This window comes from Trichechus manatus, unplaced genomic scaffold (genome assembly GCF_000243295.1).
Source record: "Trichechus manatus latirostris isolate Lorelei unplaced genomic scaffold, TriManLat1.0 scaffold00112, whole genome shotgun sequence".
Lineage (NCBI taxonomy): Eukaryota > Metazoa > Chordata > Mammalia > Sirenia > Trichechidae > Trichechus > Trichechus manatus.
The window spans coordinates 2,736,474-2,750,969 of NW_004444048.1; the positions used below are offsets into that span (position 1 = coordinate 2,736,474).

Here is a 14,496-nt window from a genome sequence, read left to right on the forward strand (position 1 = left end):
CACAAGTGGATGACTTTAACAAACAGAAGTTTATTCTCTCAGGCTAGTAGGCTAGGACTCTGAATTCAAGGTGCCAGCTAAGACTCTCTCTCTCTGTTGGCTCTGGAGAAAGTTCCTTGTCATCAATCTTCCCCTGGTCTAGGAGCTTCTCTGTGCAGGGACCCCAGGTCCAAAGGATGTGCTCTGCTCCTGGCACTACTTTCTTGGTGGTATGAAGTCCTTCTGTCTCTCTGCTTACTTCTCTCTTTTAGATCTCAAAATAGATTGACTCAAGATACAACCCTGATTGAGCCCTGCCTCATTAACGTAAGTGCGTCTTATCCTACCTCATTAACATCATAGAGGCAGGATTTACAACGTGGTGGACAATCACACAATACTGGGAATCATGGCCTCGCCAAGTTGACATGTTTTGGGGCACACAATTCAATCCACAACACGTGTGAAAAGGGATAATACAGCACACAATTTTCTTCCTTAGGCCATAAATAACCAAGATGTTGTACGCATGTGAAATACGGAACTTAACCAGTTTTTAAAAACTAAATTATCTAAGTTCAACTGGGAATATTTCTCAATAATCTAGCTTAATCTTGCTTAATCTGGTCCTGGTTTTTACCTCCAGGCTTGAGCAGATCACCGGTTTCAAACTCACCCTAAGCATTTTTGGAGAGCCAGATGATCCCACTTGTCCTAGGGCAAGTATCTGCACTATGGATCCAGAGCGTTCACTGCCTCCATCAGGCACACAAATCATGTAGGAGGGGTGGGCAGATCACACCATCTACTTCATAAATTTAGTTAAAATTATTTCATCAGCTCTGACTTAACACATGAAGTTATTTACAAATGTTAACCCATTAATCCTTATAAACCATGAGATTGGGACTATTGTGATCTCCATTTCACTCATCAATTTAAGTAACTTCTTCAAGGTCACACTGTCGGTGGCTGCTCAATAATTCTCTTGGTAGGCTACCTGCATATTAAGAAAGATGTTTTGTTACACTCTGCCATGGCTTGGAAAAAGCCAAAGATTAAAGTATGCACAAAGTCTGCTTATCATTAACATGAATCTTTGATGAGAAATGTTTACTAGATTATGTAGCTACCTTTAAAATAAATGCAGTTTAACCTCCCCTTTCTTATTACATCAGTTCAGCTTTGGCAATAGTTACACTGCATGTGGGATACAATTAGCCTGAATCTTTCAACTCTAAAGTTTTTTTTTTCATGAGTTAATCCCATAAGTTTTTCAAAAACCCCACTGACTTAGTGACAAAAGAATTCTGGAGAGAATGCCCATGGGTTTAACTCAACACCATCCCTGTTCCATCTGGATATAGCTAGAGAACAAGTGGGTGTTAATTCCACACACATAAGCAGTATCTATGCATTGGCTGTGGGTTTTTTGATAACAGGAATGGGATCCTACAAGTTGTCAACATTATAAATAAAGCCAGGCTACAATAGTACATTTCACCTCAAGATAAATTACCATGGTGTAAGTCATATATGATATGTCATGTATATGGAATTAAGACTTCTTACCTGACTTGAAAAATACATTTCAGATCAAATTTAATCAGTTTAGCAGAAAACTTAAAAAGTTCAAAATTTTTTTCTTTTTGTTTTGCTTCTGTTTGTAAACCAATAAACTTTCTACCCTAACGGAGACTACTGTCTCATCTGATACATCATATAAGCTCAAGAATGACAGTTCTATCTTTGTCATTCTTGTGGGAGTTGAGCCTTTACACTGTGAGAGAACTTGACTAATGACCTTCACCTGGACCTTCCAAATGCTATGTGTAACTTCTCAATAAAGATCTTGATAAAGGCAAATATTTTCACAGGTTGACAGGGTCTGGAGAAGAGGGTCACTAAGCACTTTGACACTGTTAAATTCAGTTGATGGCAACTCTGAAAAATCCCAGGTTTTGCTGCACTTGCAATCATTTGGACAAATCACAAGAAAATGAGTATGAAATATGTGACCCTCGGATATGTCTGCATTTGATTTTATTCTCTCAAAGATACCATGCTTGTGAGGGAAATTTATACAAGGCCTGGTTTGACTGAAAGGACACATCACTGATGCTCTCTAGGTTAAATCAAACGTCTGGGCTTATATAGTGTCTTTTGTTCTAAAGCTAGTTAACCACATATGGGTGTGTTGATTTATCAGTGAGGGAGACAGTCAAAGGGAAGGGGTAATCCACTCCCCTTAATCAGTGCGTAAGTCAAAAATCAAAGCTAAATTTTAGTAAGATAAATCCATACCCAGGGGATAGAAAGACAATTTTTTAATGTCTATTGTATTCCTTTTCCAAATGTTTGAAAACATAAAATACATTTTGAGACTCTATCCAGTCTTGGTTTCTGGTTTCCTTCCTGGTGTGTGCAATTCATTTCGCTCTCTCAATGTCATTTTGGTTTTAAAATACCACACATTTTAAAATATCACACATTTACTGACCGAAATTCTTGGATCAGGATAAATCATAATTAAGCATTATTATTCCATGCACCCAACAATGCTGACTTCATAAGACTGCACAAACAGGATACCTTTAAGTTGTTTTATTGATGACAGAAATAGTGCATAATTACAGATGTGATGAGGAACCTGCAAACAATAAAGAATGTGTCTACTGTCAGCACAATACAATTATTCCAGGTCCTTTAGACATAGTTCTTTTACACCAGATGGTTCATGTGTAACAAAGCCATTTTAGAACATTTAGTTGTACTTCTACAAAACCTTCAAAGAATGAGGTAGTTTCCTTTACTGTACCCACTATATTTTTCCATATTTCCATTATTATTTTCAGTGAACTTAAATTCTTTTAATATAACCCTTAATTCAAACAATTTTTCATGAAAGCCAAGCCTCATTTACAAAATGTTTATTTCTGTTCACTTAATTTTTCTTTAAGAGAATTTCAAGAATCACCACACAACTAGAGAAATTTAAGACTTGCAAAGGCTGTGGTTTAAATTACGATGGTAATTGCAATCAGATTCAGATGAAAAGAACAGGTTCTAAAAATTCCATAGTTAAGCTAATATTCTCCTGTTCCTATCAATAAACTCTGAATTAAAAACTACTTCCTCAAGCTACTCATTTTCCCTTAACCACCATATCAAGTAAGACAAATTCTTCCTAACAGTGGGTCAGGCTCCATGTACTAGCTAATTGGGTGCGTTCTGGGATCATTCACTCTTGTAAGTCACAAGAGAAACATCTGCAGAAATTATAGATGCATACAAATTAGCTAGCTTATTTCTAAGATCTGATTCAAAATCTACTTATAGCTGAAATCTTGAGAGAATTCCTGTACTCTTCACAAACTTATCAATGAAGTAGAAATTGAGGCAGATATTTGCATTCCTTTCTTAACCCTGAGAATGACCTTAATAACCACGTGAAACTAGCTTCCAGGAATTACACAAATTGCTGCAAATTTTAGTAAAAAATTAAAAATATTCAACTAATTTCCAAATCAGTTAACCTTCACCAAAAAAAAAAAAAAAAGGATAGTGATAAACAGTATTTCTAAGGAAGAAACAACAATAAAATTACTAAGTCACAATATATTCCTTGTCACTTATTATTTTTTCCAGCCTCAAGAACCTTAATGAGTTTTAGAAAGGATGAAATGGTTGAATAATATATTCTTTAAAATAAATTTTAAAGACTATACAACTATAAAATAAAGTCTTACTCGGTAGTAACCTAAAGTGGTTTCCATATAACACAATCCTCAGTATATAATCTCAAGATTGTGGCTTAATTCTAATATCTGATCAACTGACCACCATCTTTAATCACTTTCTAATTGTCACTGTTTGTATTTAGTATCTTCATTGAAGCTAAACATCCCAATGCCTGGCAGAATAAGGAAAAAACTCTTTTGGACAACACAAAAGTAATGTTGATATTTTTTTCCTTATATTATTCCTTTCTTTCTCTAATTTGTTTCCTTCCTCTGACATCTTTAATTAAACCTTTCTCCACAATTCAATACTCTATATGGGTAACAAGGAACCTAGTGACTGTGATAGTGGAGCTGAGGTAGTGCGTTTCAAACACTCTGATGGCAGCTTAATAACCATCACCACACAGGGTGATGTGCAGAGAAAGCTGTCAATGATACTGCAATTTAATTCATCCTCATTGAACATCTCACAGTCAATTCTTAGCATCCCAACACTGGATTATATAAATTCAACACTATACAATTCAAGTTTTGAGTCTCATTAATTGGGTCTATCATGGTATGAAAAATATACTTTCAGACAGAAGAAGACTTAAAACTTCAATACTTGTATCCAGCAGATTTCAAAGACCACTCCCCTCTGAGACTGAATTTGATAACTTTATCAACATTTTTGAAAGCAGTTATGTTTACATATATCTGCTCCTAGGGAATTATTTACCCATGAACACTGCTACATCCTGTTGCTATGCTTCATTATCAACCTTCCAAAATTAAGTATCAGAAAAATATTTTATTATGCTATGTATGCTGAAGACAAGAAATAAATCACTTCCTTCTACCTTTGTATTTTTTTTAAAAGAGCTTTTGGCAATGATAAAAATGAATCTCTTTGCCATTCTTTTTAAAAACATCAAACTGTGAAGAATCATGGTTATGTTAAAGTCTTCCACCTGTTATTTTCTAAGTAGCTAAGATCCATCACCTTCAAGCTAATATCGCTAAATAGCTTGATTTATAATAGATAATTTCCAGAAAAACTCACTCTAGATCATTTCTTTATTTCAATATTATCCGGCTTTAAGAAGATCAGCAAGGATGCTGTTATCTGAGGTGTTCTTTTGTTCCATGTACCATAACAACTCAACATTGCTCCAAAAGATGCAGTCAACAAATGTACCAAATCAGCAGTAGTAAAGTAGGAAGAGATAACTTGCACAGGTAAGCAGTGGCTTACATCTATAACCCTAAATATTAACCTTACTAAGTAGTTTTGCACTAGAGAAAAAGAAGGAATGAAAAAAGGACAAATTTCCTTTAAAAAGGAATGAGCGTTTATTGTGATTTCTTGTAAAGAGACGTGCTCTTGCCTTCCTCTCCTCATCTAACTGCATTAAAACGCTGCTTTTATATATAAACTTAATTAAAATAGTAGACTATAAACCTCATGAGGTTAATGTCTATATACCATTTATTTTCTAAAACTGACTTCCTAATCTCTATTGTTGGCTGTGTTAGACACACACTTGAGGGTACTCAATCAACATTTATCATAGCTGATCAAATAACTATAATCTCTATGATCTCTGTCAATTAATAGGTAATGTTTATTGAAAAGCTGGTACCATCTGCATCCTTTTTGAAGTAATATCTGAAAACACATTACACTTGGGACAAAACAACTGACAAGTGTTATAAAGTGTCCACTAAAATTACTTGTTAGCATTAGTATTTATAACTTACGTTTTTGCATATTCACATAAGAAGAAATCCACAATACAAAGAATTGTTTGATTGTATTTAGAATCAGGACATCAAATAAGGGATCTTACAATATTTCTCTAACCCCTGTCTAAACCATTTGCCTTTCTGTAGCTGCTGAATACTTATTGCTCTAAATGTTTTAGAAAATATCATTCTCAATATATTTATTTCATTGAAAGTGAGCAAGCGTTGTTTCTGTTTAAAATATGTTTTCCTGATCATACGAGTAAACTGAACATACAATTTTAAAAAAGAACTTCTTACGGAAAAAGAATGAAGCGATTGAGCACTGAGTAGGAATAGGGAAAGAAAATAAGCTTATTTTGGTAGCTGATTTCACAGCACAATCCTCCTAAACAAAGCTGAAACGGCAGATTTAAAAGTCTCACAGTTCTTCTAAGACATAGTCATTAATTGCCCTCAAGTGCCCAAGAGGGCTCTAATCTGAGGAAAGCAAGACACCACTTGTTCAGGTACAATTATATCAAACAATGAAACTAATAATAAGGTGAAGAACTGTACATCCAGGTGTGTAGTGAAGGCTTCCCCTAACTGACACTGCACGCCATCATACACTCGACGTTATACTGTGCTTTCTTGCCGCTGTCTCTGACCATTCTTTTTTTCTTTTCCTTACAGCTATCTTTTCAGAAAAGAATAGAGAATGTTTGTTGTTGTTAGTCATTTCTGACTGCTTCATAAGGTTTTCGAGGCTGTGAACTCAGGCTTGTCTTCCCAAGTGCCTCTGGGTAGGTTTGAACTTCAACCTTCTGGCTAGTAGTTGAGCGCTCAACCGTTTACACTACCCAGGGACTCCAGAGGACGTTTACCAGATTAAAAAAAAAAAATTCTCCAACCGGATTTTTCATTTCTCCTTCCCTTTCCTTTTTACTTTTTCTATGTGCTTTTGAAAGCAAAGGCTAAAGCAGGTATTATTCAGTTATTCATTCCTGCCAGATGCAAAGTGCCAGCAAATATGGAACACTTCCCTGAAATTTACTGTTCTTGTGGGATATCATGAGTTGAATCCTTAATAAATGACTATATCAAAGAAAATTTCCAACAGCAAATATTCTTAATACTGAGGTTTTGTCTATGTCGGTTGAACAGTTCATTTTAAAATCTTGGTTTCTACTGATGTGTTTTGTAAAAAGCTGACAAACTGGGTCTGAAATGTAGTAACTGAATAAAGTGGGAGGAAGAGAACATGCAAAATAAGTTAATCATTATCATTTTAAGTGCCACCAGTTCTGTTTATATTCATGCACATGTGAATTGCTGAATCTCATTTGATCAACCCAATTAAACATTAAATAATTGCAGCCAATTATGCAAATATCAGCAACAATATTAATTTGTTGATCTTTTTGAGCAGATTAGCCTCACATGTTCCTAATGTTAGACTATCTTATGCCTTAAATGATCAATTAGTGTTGCGATAACCAAGTCCTGAAGGATGGATAATTGCCTGGTTATAATGTGCCACTCTTGCTGTATTAATCCACTGCAATTAAACAGATAGAGCACAAGAAAACAGATGTGCAGATGTTCCCGTTAAATCCATTCAACAAGTCAGTGTCTAGGTCAATTGTTCCTGTCTTATTACTTAAATGAGAATGGCAGATTGTGTTCTCTGTCTTAGGGAAAACCTCCAGTTATTTTAAATAAAAACCTCCAGTTTTTAAAAAATGCATACCTTAGCCTTCACTATGTCTAGTAAAAAGGGCTTTAATGCTCTTAGAAGTTTTATGAAAGAAATCATACACAGATAATGCCAATACATACCACTGTTCTCTAACTTTCACAATGGACATGTCTTGCCATGCTAAATTTAGAGATTCAAAAGCATAAAACCTATGGCAAGCAAACGATTTCCACTTCTCATAGGAATCTGAGCTTAGTTATTTTGTGCTACTGGACAGTACAATTACCTGGAAGCTTTTTCTAGATTACTACATTAAAAACGAGGTCCAAGGATTTAACCAAGGCAAAAGCAAACCATTCAATTGCTACTTAGTGACCGTGTGCAGAGGGCAGTCAGAAACACTAAGGCCTGAAAAGAGCAGATGCTTCCAAGATTTCAGGTCACCCATTACAACCCCCCTAAAAGATACTGTTCTTACCATTCCTTTTCATCTTATACTTCTCTAATTTTCATTTTACCATTCCTATTTAAAAAGACCCTATGGCTAAAAGTCTTGGGAAAAAATCAAAGTCCCATTTGCTGTGTATTGTTAAATGCCTTAGGGATATTTTTCCAATGCAAACTTTCAGAATTTTTTCCCCCTTGCTCTGAAAAGAGAATGAAATATGATCAGCAAGATGATAGTTATAAGGACTGAGGGAAATCCAAATATAGATGTCTGAGAGCTGACGTTACAAGGACAAATGAACTCTAACAGATTTTGACTTTACTCTAGGTAAACCAGGAAGGATAAAATTTTAACTCACAGTTCCTAAGTGAAGAAAAAGTCTATAGTTGGCTCTTTATGTACCCTAACCACTCACTCATCCAATCCCAGTTCAACAACCACAGTATAGCTCTTTGCTTTCTACTTAAAAAATGAAACATGATCATTTATTTTGTATTTAACACTTAACATATAACATTTGTCATTTCCCTTTGGTTGGCATCTAGACTTTTCTCTAGAATATGCCTTCAATTCCAAGACATCCTTCAAATATTAAATAATTGCTCCAACTAATTATGCCTCTGGTATCTCTTAATGACTTATTAGTCCATGAAAAATAAAGACAACATGAGGTAAATATAACAATGTCAGAATCAATCACAAATTCTAACAAAGAGAATAAAGAGGTTTCATAATATAGAAACAAAGATATACTTCTATAGAAGCTAAATGTTCATTCATTATACATAATGTTTATTGAGTACCTACTATGTGCCAGGCATTGGGGATACAGAGATATATAAGGCACAAGACCCTTAGTCTTGTAGCGGAGCCTGACAAACAGCTGATTACAATATGGTGTGGAAAGACTAACAGTGGAATTGGCCCAGGTTTTATGGATGCACAAGGTGAGCATGAAAGAAGGAAGGAGGTTCATCTTAAGATGGATTTAGGGGGTCTGCCAAAAAAAAAAAAAAGTGAAGAGAAGAACTCTGGTTTTTAAAAAGGACTATTGAATAGAGCAGAGAGAAAATAAAAATGCAAGCAGAAAACACCTTCTGGGGATAAAGATGCATCACAGGAAATGTTACCTATGAAATTTAATCAGCTTTAAACACAAAAAAATCTCATTTGGTTGAGCAGAAGAACACAGTTTATGCTAAAGAACAAATGAACGAACATCTCTGAATCTAAGTACTAAGGGAGGCACTAAAATTATTGAGGAAAATTCTATGTTATATAGCTTACATTATAGTCTTTCTAAGAGAAGGTAAAGTAAGTTTAGAAATCATCATTTTATGATTGCAATTCATTGTCTCTGGCATGAGGAAACAATCACCCTGGTAACACACCAATAATACAAACTACTTTATGCACAACTACAAAAAGGTAGCCAAAGAAATCTATCATAATTCAAATGCACCAGTCTGTCCTAACGGCATAAAGATGATATTCTGTGTTTCTCATTCAGGATACTATGATTGTCCAGTCGCTCTCTTCTCTTCCATACTACAACAAAAGCAAGAAAACATGTTTCAGTATAAAATCTAACAGTGCAGGAATAGCTTATAAACAAACCTAATAATACAGCAAGGTTGTATGAAAGGTTCCCTTCTGCTTTGAACATTAAAAGCATATTTACGTTAAAAGTAAAATTAAAGAGAAAGACAGGGAGGGAGAGACATCTTACAAAAATGAATAAGAAAAAAAGCATATGTAGGGAGATTTCTAAATAATCAAATACTTAGAGAGAATCACCAATTTTATATTTATTGCAGTACTCAAATTCATAGCTGGCGTGGATCCTTCATATATTTAAGTATATACCTTTTCATTACCATTTCTGTATTTAGCGTCTGTGCTCCAAAGTAATTCAGTTAAATTGTTTAATTATTGTTACCTTTACTGTAAAGACGTGATTCTCAAGGACCTCTGGTGGCACAGAGGTTAAGTGCTTAGCTGCTAATCAAAAGGTCAGTGGTTCAAACCCACCAGCTGCTCTGCGGGAGAAAGATGTGACAGTCTACTTCTGTAAAGATTACAGCCTCGGAAACCCTGCTCTGTCATCTAGGGTGGCTATGAGTCAGAATCCACTCAAGGGACAATGGGTTTTAATCCCAGCAGCAACCGCATCACGTGGCAACATTTCAGAAATGCAACTACTAGGGCCCTACCCCTGCCAACTGAATCAGAAACTCTGAGGGTGAGTTCCATGAACCTTTGTTTCAACAAGCACTCCCCAGTAATACTGATGCATGCTAACATGCTAACGTGGTAGAATCACTGTTCTAAAATCCTCCACCTTGAGAACTTTTACATTTATGAACAAAAATATTAAACTGACAAGGTCCATGAATCTTAACAGTAACTTTGTTCCCTAAATGAAAGTTGTCTGTGTGACGTTAGCATCCCATTTTTTCATATTCCTTCAAAAGTTATGGAACTGAAGCACAATTAGAGTTTATGATTATTTGCACTGGCAAATAGTATGCTTTAGTAAGCCTGAATATTAATGTCAAATCAATTAAATAAAACAAAGATATCCCAGAAATAAAAAGCTAGTTCTATACTCATTCATTCAACAAGCATCCCTGTGCTTAAATGAACTCTTACCCTTTGAGCAATTACTGCATGCTAACACCACTGGTGCCAAGAGCTTCACGGGCTTAACATATCATTTAATCCTCACAGTAACCCTGGATAGTAGGTGCTATTATCAATCTTATATTATGGATGAGAAATTGAATATTAGGGAATTCAATAACTTGCTCAAGGTTGCAGATAATAAACGGTAGTGCCCAGCCTCTAGCCAAGGTCTACCTCACGCCAAAATCCAACATTCCTGACTGCCATCTAACCTGCTTCCACATGTTTACACAGTCACACAAGTGGAGACAGACTTGGAACAGATCTGCCTAGCCCAATGCAGCATGCCATAAATCTGTCACTCAGACTATGTTCCTTTTCACTTGAATTGGCTCTGTAGTCCTAATACAACTTCATTTTAAATTAACATGAACACCAGAACTTTTCAATTGGAAAGATCCTTAATGATCATCTAAAATAATTATTTCAAAATGTAGGGGATGAGCCAAATAAGTGGGACTCTGGCTTTTACTTCACTTTGCTTCAGAACAATCCCACTTTTGCCCGTTTTGCATATTGGGGTTCCAGGAAAGCTTTATTTTGCGGCTTAAAAGTCAAATGTGAAGAGCCCTAAATTTTAATCCAATCCTCTCTTTTACATATAAGGATACTAAGGCCCAAGGTCATTAGTTAATCACAAGCCCAGTTCTCCTGCCTCTGTCCAGTGCTACTTCTCCTGTATTACACTGTGTTTGTGCTGTTTCTCTTAAAAAGCTTTAAAGACCTCACAGAGCAGAATCTATCAAAGTGGCAAAAAATACTGGGAGATAAGAATGGGTCTACCTGCCACTTTGTTTGCATAACAAGGAGAACAAAAGAAGCCCAATGACTATGAGTGACTTTCTTAATCCATATCTGAAAGTTGCCTAAAGATTGTAACCTCCCACTATTGATTCTGTGGCTTCATAATGAATGCGAGATAAACAATTTCCAAATTCTGCCTGATTTATGTATGATGTCAACACGACTTAAGTAAGAGCAAAATGTGTTTTCTTTCCCTTATTTGGGTTCCCATTAGTATATTAGGTACTTATGCCATTAATTACAACAAGTGCCAGCGTATTGACATTTTAGCAGATCTACGTTTTGAATCTCACCAGCTGAAGTAAATTCACTTTCAATGAGTTGTCTTAGTTTTATAAAAGATCAAAGATCAGTTTTGGTTACAATGACAGTCACAGGCCCTATCATTCTATCAGCCTGCATAAAATGCATTAAATTTTATCCCTCTCATCCTGCAATATATGCTTTTATATAAAATAGCATTCTGAAAGGTACCAAGAAATGTGATATTACAGGTGATTCATAATGTCTAGAACTAGGCATTTAGCAATCAAGCTTTTCATTTGGCTGATGGATAATTCAATTTAATCCCTCAAGGAAATATAATTCCAAGCAGAGATGACAGATTTTAGCCAATAGAAATTATACTCTTTCCTTAAGAGTAGGTGTCCACAGAAGGAGAGGAAGAGAAAACATGTCTACATGGGCTAGGGTGTCATTATATTATTCCCAATGTCATTACAAAACCATAGTGGGCCCACACCTTCCACGGGTGGCAGGCCAGCCCAAGCCACACTTACTTGGCTTTGTTCACTGGAATCAAAGATGAGGCCAAAGCAACGTGACAAATCAGGTTGAGCCTGTGGGATGGTGGTTTACACCCACACAGAAGATGTCTTAGTCATCTAGTGCTGCTCTAACAGAAGCACCACAAGTGGATGGCTTTAACAAAGAGAAATTTATTTCTTCACAGTAAAGTAGGCCAAAAGTCCAAATTCAGGGCGTCAGCTCCAGGGGAAGGCTTTTTCTCTCTGTCGGCCTTCTTCTCTTCAGTGTTCCCCCGGACTAGGAGCTTCTCTGAGCAGGGACCCCGGTCCAAAGGACGCGCTCTGCTCCCAGCACTGCTTTCTTGATGCTAAGAGGTCCCCAACTCTCTGCTTGCTTCCCTTTCCTTTTATCTCTTGAGAGATAAAAGGTGGTGCAGGCCACACCCCAGGGAAACTCCCTTTACATTGGATCTGGGATGTGACCTGGGTAAAGGTGGTGTTACAATCCCACCCTAATCCTCTTCAACATAAAATTACAATCACAAAATGGAGGCCAGCCACACAATTCTGGGAATCATGGCCCAGCCAAATCGATACACACATTTTTGGGGGGACATAATTCAAACCATGACAGAAGACAATTTGTATGGTGTGAAGAACAGTAATCTTCTTGTGAATTCCAGTCAGAACACTAAACCAAAATGTGACTGATGACTACTTCATTACTTCACATTTGAGGTACATATGGTAAATAATTTTATATGGCCTTTACAAAAATGCCTTTTACCTTCAGCAGAAAAATTGCTGGCAACACAAAAGAACAACCTGCGTGTCATGCACTCACTCTCTACAACATGATAAAAATATAATTAGTGCTGCCCCACTGGTAACCATTTGTCACTCTTGCTCTGAATCCTACCAAATGGCTGTGAAAAGCTTTGTAATGCTGTAACATGTGGAGAAGTATGGATGAGGGAATAAGGGTCTGGGAAGCTGGTCAAGGGACTGACTCATTAGGGCAACCTGGAGATGGTAAGTCAGTGTGCACACAGAGGAAAGGACAGCTCAGGATGCGGGCAGGAACGCGAGGGGGGCCTTTAAACTTCTTTAAAGAAGAAATGTAACTGAAAGTCATTGAGCTGCTCCACTGAAAACAAGAAAAAATACAGTAATCACTAATGGCCATTCATGCTTACAAAACTGTAGCACTAAAAGAGAAAGTGAATTTTATATTTTTGGCACAGTAGTTAAGAGCTCGGCTGCTAACCAAAAGGTCGGCAGTTTGAATCTACCAGCTGCTCCTTGGAAACCCTATGAGGCAGTTCTACTCTGTCCTACAGGGTCAGTGTGAGTTGAAATCAACTCAACGGCAATGAGTTTGGTTTGGTGACCCATAATTAATACAGATCCTACCCCTATCCTATCTGAGCTTTCCCTTTCCTAAATTGCTTAAGGCATCCACCTCTCAGCCTAGCAATCACAACCTTCCCACCTTTTAAAACTTCAATAGCAGCAATGCTACTGTTTTTGCTACTCAAACATGCTACGCTGATATTTAAGATGCAGGCTTCAACTTCTATCTGATTCTGACAACAGTCTCAATGTGTATCTCATTCTGAACATATCTAAATCAAGTTCTTTAAAATTACTCTTGAAAACTACTTTGACAGTACTCAAGATCCTCCTCCCACTCCTTCTCAGAATGTGTTAATATATAAGAGTGACATGTTTTTGTTCTTTGGTATTTGCCTACTGTGTCACTCATACATTCATTCCTGCATTCATTCATTCAAGAAACATTACTGAATCTGAACTATGTCTCAAGCCCTATGCTGAACACTGGGAGCACAAAGAGAATAAAACAATTCCAACAGCCCTAGTAAAAGAAACACAAGTATGCAAATAATTCTAATGTAATTTAAAAGCCATGTATGTTAATTCCAGGTGCCATGGGATCTGGAGGAAGCAGCAGCATTTAAGTGAGCGAAAGGCTGTTTTTACCGGAGGGGAGGGATGTTGTTCAAGAGAGATTTGAAAGGTACCTAAAATGGCATAGTGGTTAAGTGTTTCGCTGCTAACCAAAAGGTCGGCAGTTTGAATCTACCAGCCACTCCTTGGAAACCCTATGGGACAGTTCTACTCTGTCCTATAGGGTCGCTATGAGTCGGAATCAACTCAACGGCAAGGAGTTTGATTTTGGGGTTTTTAAAGGACATGAAGAGTTCTTGGGTGGTGCAAACAGTTAAGTACCTGCCTACTAACCAAAAGGTTGGTGGTTCAAATCCACCCAGAGGTGCCTTGGAGGAAAAGGCACGGCAATCTACTTCCAAAAGAGCAAAGCCATTAAAAACCTTATGAAGTGCAGTTCTACTCTGAAACACGTGGGGTTACCATGAGTCAAAATCAACTCAATAGCAACTGGTTTGGTTTTTAGTTGTTTTTTTTCATTATTAATTTTTTTTTTTTTTTGTACTTCAGGTGAAGGCTTACAGAACAAATAGTTTCTCATGAAACAGCAGTACACATACTGTTTTATGACATTGGTTAATAACCCCACAACATGTCAACCCTCTAACTTCTCAACCTTTATTTTGGTGAAAATACACATAGCCAAAGATACACCATTTCAAAAATTTCTACATGCACAGTTCAGGGACATTGACTTCGCTCTTCCAATTGTCC

At 36.7% G+C, this 14,496-nt stretch overlaps 1 protein-coding gene across 1 annotated transcript in view; it reads right to left on the reverse strand.

Moving 5' to 3' along the window:
* Positions 1-8,580: 8,580 nt before the first annotated feature.
* BCAT1 (branched chain amino acid transaminase 1) overlaps positions 8,581-14,496 on the reverse strand; it is a 123,785-nt gene continuing 117,869 nt past the window's right edge. The window contains exon 11 of the mRNA XM_023738016.1: positions 8,581-9,127. Coding sequence (XP_023593784.1) covers positions 9,086-9,127 — 42 coding nt within the window. The 3' untranslated portion in view covers positions 8,581-9,085. The remainder of the gene's footprint in view (positions 9,128-14,496) is intronic.